The 6,982-nt window shown below is 40.4% G+C and overlaps 1 protein-coding gene across 1 annotated transcript in view; it reads left to right on the top strand.

The window, feature by feature from the left end:
- Window positions 1-6,782, top strand: part of Fmo1 (flavin containing dimethylaniline monoxygenase 1) — a 28,515-nt gene extending 21,733 nt beyond the window's left edge. The window contains exons 5-8 of the mRNA XM_008848522.3: window positions 460-659; window positions 2,619-2,974; window positions 3,926-3,998; window positions 6,016-6,782. Of these exons, the coding sequence (XP_008846744.2) occupies window positions 460-659; window positions 2,619-2,974; window positions 3,926-3,998; window positions 6,016-6,358 (972 nt within the window). The 3' untranslated portion in view covers window positions 6,359-6,782. The remainder of the gene's footprint in view (window positions 1-459; window positions 660-2,618; window positions 2,975-3,925; window positions 3,999-6,015) is intronic.
- The last annotated feature ends 200 nt before the right edge of the window (window positions 6,783-6,982 follow it).

The following is a 6,982-nucleotide window of genomic DNA, read 5'->3' as shown; positions in this document are numbered from 1 at the left end:
AGGAACGGGAGGAAGAAGGAAGAAGGAAGGGAGGGAGGGAGGAAGGAAGGAAGGAAGGAAGGAAGGAAGGAAGGAAGGAAGGAAGGAAATGAAGAAAGGTAAAAACAAACAAACATGAAAACTGTTTATTGATTGTACTGTCAGTTAAGCCAGTGGTGTTTTTTAATATTTCCTTCGTAGACAACTCCCAGTTTCTGTTATGCCCTGTTTTTATTGCTTACACTTAAAATTGGAATATAAAATTGCAACCAACTGTTCATTATCTTCTCACAGGAAACTTAAAGTCCCCTAGACTTGCTTTGGTATGTCAAACATGACAGAGAATAAGTGTTCAATAATATGTCCTATGGTATTTTAATACTATGTTTATTCAAAGTATTGTTTAGAAGAAACAAGACTATCATGTCAGGTATTTAGTGAAAGACATGATTTTCAATCTGCATTTCTTGAACCCTTCAGGTATTCCTCAGCACCACTGGAGGGGCATGGGTGATCAGCCGAGTCTTTGATTCAGGATACCCGTGGGACATGGTATTCATGACACGATTTCAGAACATGTTCCGAAATTTTCTCCCAACTCCAATTGTGTCTTGGTTGATAGCAAAAAAGATGAACAGCTGGTTCAATCATGAGAATTATGGGGTCATTCCAGAAGACAGGTAAATATAACACATCTGAAAAATGGTGTTAGGAAGATGGAATCTGAATCCTTAGTAGCTCATGCAAACCAGAAAATAACAGTGATATGGCTGGATGTTTAAAAGTCACACAAATGTACTCGCTGATAATAGCTATAAAATGCTCAGTCAGTGGTATTCTATATTTCATCTTGCCAACTTTTTGCCAACAACTCTTTTAAGATAAGTATTGTTATAATCTTTCTGTTAATGTGAGAGAACTGAGGCTTAGAAAAATCTAGTCACTTGCCCTAGCTCATTTAGTAGGAGATAGGGCCTCAGCTCCAGCAAACAGGAGAGAATAATTGATCTATGACTTTATTGAGAAAAGCCACACCTTGCACTGTTTCATTATGCGGGAAAACATTGAATCTAACAGTTGCCCTTCACCATCTCTCTTATAACAGTGCCTTCTTGCCCTTGTCAAGGTGACCTAGATTTCAGCCTATCCTTTGGTTAAAATCAGTACCTTATCCGATGTTCTAATTGTCTTTCTGTAACTGTGATAAAACACTCTGATCAAAAGCACCTTAGGGAAGAAAGGGTTTATTCTGGCTTGCAGTTCTTGAGGAAGAGTCTATCATGGGGAAGGCAACAGTCAGGGAAGGCATCGGGGCATGAGAGTGAAGAAGATGGATGACCACATTTTCATCCACACACAGGAGAGAGAAAGAGAGAGAGAGAGAGAGAGAGAGAGAGAGAGAAAGAGAGAGAAAGAGAGAGAACATAAAGTGAGGCAAGGCTATCTCAAAGCCAGTACCCCCAGTGACACACTTCCTCCAGCAATGCTCCACCTACTAAAGTTTCCACAACTTTCACAAACAGTATCACCAATAATTGGAACCAAGTGTTCAAATACATGAGACCACGGAAGATATTTCTTATTCAAACCACAACATCCCATAAGAAAAATCCAAGTGTCACTTGGTCATTCATTAAGTTCAGACAATGCAAATCCATTGTCAGGTGCACTGTAGCCTGAGATCCTCTCTAGTCTCCTCTGTATTTTACTATGGACCCCACACTGGTGACAAGCAGACCCCTCTCTGTTACATGGACTTCTGCTTTCCTCTTCCCCCTTCTCTCTCTCTCTTACCTCCATATCTTTCCTTATTTATTTTCTTTCTTCTACCTCTAAGCTTCTCTGGAGCTTTGTCTCCTCCCACCAAAGCTTTTTCTGCCAAAAGCTTTATCTAGCCTAGATGGTGCCTCACAGGACTGAAGAAATTGAATCTCCTCTCTTTGATGTAGTTAGTCCTTTTATCCCCATATGTACTCTCTTACATATGCTCTTTCATTTTATCTAGGTAGTAGTAGTTATAATTTATGGACAAACAAAAGAAAGACCCTAGGGACGATAAGACTTGCCGAAGCTCTGTAATGTATAGGCAGTATAAAAGAAACCACACTTACTACCTCTGACTCCCCTGCCATTTCCATTTTACCATACCATCTCTTTCTGTGTAGTCACTGTAAACCAAAAATGGCTCAACTTTACCAAAGCAACTCAGCAATGTTTTCCTCTACTGAGAAAAGGAATAACTAGAAAAAGATGGCACTGTCCTCATTCATTTGGAACACACACATTTTCCTTACACAACTGCTCTAGGAGGGGAGACTACATAGAGCTTCCGAAATCCTCATGAGATATGGGGCCTCCCAGTTTGCCTTGCAATCCCTTAGTGTTGCTCAATCTCTAGAATGATGGTGATGGCTGAATGCTGAAAATCAGCAAGAGAAACAGAAGCTCAAGAAAGCTCCAGCTTCCTCCTCAGCTTTCAAACTCCAGTAAATGGCATTTCATAATCCTTGGATATCATTGATCCCCTTTGAAAACTGGCAGCTTAGTCCAGCCAAGAGTAGATGAAGAGAGGAAAGAGAGAGAAAGGGCTAGCTCCATTGTTGGCCAGCAGATCTCTCTCTGTTCTTGTTTTTGTTTAGGACTCAGCTGAGAGAGCCTGTGCTAAATGATGAGCTCCCGGGCCGTATCATCACAGGGAAAGTGCTAATCAAGCCAAGCATAAAGGAGGTGAAGGAAAACTCTGTCGTCTTTAACAACACCCCAAAGGAAGAGCCTATTGATATCATTGTCTTCGCCACTGGATACACCTTTGCTTTCCCCTTCCTGGACGACTCTGTAGTGAAAGTTGAAGATGGTCAGGCATCACTGTATAAGTACATCTTCCCTGCACACCTGCCAAAACCAACTCTGGCTGTGATTGGCCTCATCAAACCCCTGGGCTCCATGATACCCACAGGAGAGACACAAGCTCGGTGGGTTGTTCAAGTCCTAAAAGGTAAATACATCAGAAACAGTGAGGTGTGCGTTCTTTCATTTGCCAAGTGGTTTTGTTTAAATTTATTTTTATTTTATGTGTATGAGTGTTTTGCCTGCATGGTATATAAATGCTCCATATGCATGCCCAGTGCTCGTGGAAGCCAATGGAGAACATCAAATACTTTGGAAATGGAGTTAAAGGTGGGTGTTAGCTATTGTGTGGGTGCTGGAAACCAAACCTGGTCCTCTGGAAGAGCATCAAGTGCTCTGAAACTCTGAGCATCTCTTAGCCTCTGCCATGTGATTTTTAATACTGGATATTTTGAGACTATTACCTATCTCTCTTTTTAAAAAAATAGAATAAGGCCTAGAGAGATAGCTCAGTGGTTAAGAGTGCACACCGCTGTTGTAGGGTACCTGAGTTCAGTTCCCGGCATCTACACTGGGAGGCTCACAACTGCCTAAAACTCCAGCTCTAAGGGATCCAACACTTTCTTCCGGCCTCCTGGGCACCTGCATTCACATGCACATACCCTACAAACACGTATATACATGTGATTAAAAATAAGATCTTTAAAAATAAATAAAGCAATACAACCTTTAAAAGTAGAATCCATTTCGATATTCATGGAATTATTCAAGCATAGTGATTTGTATCATCACATCACAAATCAAGATTTAAAAATTATGTGTATCTTCCTATTATTTTGACTGAATCAACTGATTCAACTAAAGATTATAAATTCAGTCAATTAAATGGCGTCATCAATCAAATCATCTGTGAGGTTCTGTCACATTAAGTAACTAGTGAGATGGCATGATGCTAATCTTTTCAGTCAGCTCAGGCTGCTAACCCTTTTGCAGAACAGATAAGTAGCCGGGTGCTAAAAATGAAAGATGAGCAGTCATTACCCATAAGTCAAAGCCTAGACCTAAGTTTGAATTGCATTGTTGTATATTTATTTTGCAGGAGCAACTCCATTACCATCATCAAGTGTCATGATGGCAGAAGTTAATGAACGGAGGAAAAACAAACATAGTGGGTGAGTGAACTATTCAGGTATCCTTTGTGAATCATAACTGGAACTGGTAACATAGTAAAGGGGAGGTGAGCTTTACACTGCAGACAAGACTTGTGTCTGAGACTAGGGAAAAAAATAATAACAAATCCTGTATGAGGAAAGCGGAGGCAAAATGGAAAATGAGAAATTTTAAAGTTCCCAGAATCATCATATCAGAACACAGTCACCTAGCATCAAATGGAGTTTGGATTCTACATCAAGTGTAAGGCACCCTCATGAAACAGGTACATTATCCCACACCTTATCCACAATCAGCAAGCAGACTGTGTGCGTACTGGAGTGTCTTTATGGACTCTACTGTTTCCATTCTGGTTGCTAAAGCAGGAGTCAGTCGACCTTGGCTGTGGGATAGACCTACTGACCTAGTTTTAGGTTTTCATTTTCTAATAGTTGTAGAAGACAAAGACTTTGAAATTCATGTTAATTATATAAAATTCAAACCAGGGTGACTATAAGCGGTTTTGTTGCAACAGAGCCCCACTCATTCCTTGTGTATTGTCCACAGCTGCTTCTAGGTTACCACAGTAAAGGCCTTCTGTGATAGGTAGACGCAGGAGCCCCGTAATGGCCCTGAAAACTGTCAGATTGCCAGGGGGCCTGTTCCAGAAAGAGATGATATTTGTGTTGCTCTGTGGTCCTGCCTGTTCCAGAAAAAGATGATATTTGTATTGTTCTGTGGTCCCACTCAAGAGCCAAAGAAAAGAAAAGGACAAGGGCAGCCAAGAGAGTCATGGCCATCATCCACTACATCGTCCAAGCAGCAACAAAACCTCTGACTTTACTGTCTGCCAAGCAAATTTTCATTTGAAAGTCTAAAGGGTTCTATAGGAAATTAAAAGGGTTGTTTTTTAAAAAAAAAATGAGTTAGGGGATTAGCTCAGTGGATAAAGCACTTGCCTTACAAACATGCAAACTTAAATTCAGTGTCCAGAGCCCACCTAAAAAAGCAGTATGTGGGGTAGAAAAATTGTTCGTAATCCCAGTGCTGATGCAGATTCCTGGGGCTCCCTAATGAACCAACCTAGCCTACTTGTCAAATTTGAGGCCAGTGAGAGACTCTAGCTCCAACAAAGGGTACTTAGCACCTGAGAAATGGCACCTGAGGTTGTCCTCTAACTTCTATACACACATGCACACACATGAATGTGGGCCTTGTGCACCCACATACATATGAACACATGCATATGTGTATATATATATATATATACATATACATATACATATACATATATATATAAATTAGCCAGATGTGGTAGATTATAACTGTAATCCCAGTGTTTGAGAGGCTGAAGCAGGAGGATTATTGCAAGCTCCCGGCTAGTCTGGAATGCAGAATAAGACACTATTTTTTTTTAATTATTGCATTTTAACAACTTAGTATTTTTCTCATTCATATATACTCTGTCACTTCAAGTGTTGGTCTATTTCTATCAAAGAGTCAAAATCCAAAACAGTAAGAGCAAGTGTCGCAGATGTTGCTTTATCCTGACTCTGGAATATAGTTTTATCTCATTAGAGATCTCCAGTATAATGGATAATTAGAGCCACTACAGAATGTTAAATCTTCCTGTCACATAAGTCAACCACTGACTAAGGACTAATATTAACAGTAGAGAATTTCACTCTTCAGGTTTTTATGACTCATCATATTATACAAATAAAGAAATATTTGAGTTTTAAGAAAGAATGAAGCCAGGTGTGGTCACTTGTGCCTGTAATTTCAACACTGGGGAGGCTGGGGCAGGAGGATTGCCATGAGTTTGACCCCCTGTCTCAAAGAAGCTAAAAAAAGAAAAAAAAGAATTAGAAGACCATTAAATAACCATGGGCTAAAGTGGAGGGTATATCAGACGAGCCCCAATTTTGTGGCAGTGTTTGTTTGCTTTGGACAAAAACCCAAAGGTTGTCTTTACTGGTTCTATGATTATTATTATTTTAACTGTCATTCTTCTCTCCTCCCAAACTTCCTTTCATAAAGGTTTGGCTTATGCTACTGCAAAGCTTTGCAATCAGATTATGTAACATACATAGATGACCTCCTGACCTCTATCAATGCAAAACCCGACTTGTGGTCCATGCTCCTGACAGACCCACGCCTGGCTCTCAGCATCTTCTTTGGCCCATGCTCACCATACCAGTTCCGACTGACTGGCCCAGGAAAATGGGAAGGTGCCAGGAAGGCCATCTTGGCACAGTGGGACCGAACACTGAAGGTCACAAAAACTCGAGTTATACAAGAATCCCCATCTCTCGTTGAAAGTCTACTTAAACTCTTTAGTTTTCTGGCTTTGCTTGTGGCTGTTTTCTTGATTTTTCTGTAAGTAAAAAGTCTTCTAACTGGCTTTTCAGATGTATGGGGAACAATGTTCTGACTCTTCTATTATAGCAACATTGCCTTCACAGTCATAACTCATATTAAGAGAGTGAAGACTAACCCTTCTCCTCCCCGGCTCACCTCACAGGCAGCCCTGGTATACAACTGAGTCTCTCCCAGCTCCATAGTGCTAGAAAATAACAACTATGGTATTTGTTCACTTAAAGTGCTGGGAAGTTCCAGGTTTATTTTAGGGAGGAAGACAAACCAGCAAGCACTGAGCAATCATACCTCTTTCTCCTAAAAGCTATTTTCATAGATCTCAACTAAAACCCCTACCTCAGAGAGATTAGTTTGCACTAAAATGGTTCTCTATGATATTAGTTAATGACAAATAAAAAGAAAGAAACCTAGAAAACTGTTTCAAGTGGTCTTTTGTTCTCTTTTTGTGGTTTGGGAGAAAAGAGAAGAGGATAAGAGTCTCTACAAATAAAGCCCATAAAAGGGTGGATGGTTCAATAAGCAAGCGAGTTTCTGGGGCAATGTGCCTCCCTTGGGATATTCTTTCTTCCAAGGAGTCACTGAGTAACAAAACTGCTGGTACAGGAGAGCAGTTCTACTTCACAGATGT

Source organism: Nannospalax galili, unplaced genomic scaffold (genome assembly GCF_000622305.1).
Source record: "Nannospalax galili isolate Female #2095 unplaced genomic scaffold, S.galili_v1.0 scaffold624, whole genome shotgun sequence".
In the NCBI taxonomy this organism is placed as follows: Eukaryota; Metazoa; Chordata; class Mammalia; order Rodentia; family Spalacidae; genus Nannospalax; species Nannospalax galili.
This window is presented reverse-complemented; position numbering and strand designations above follow the sequence as displayed.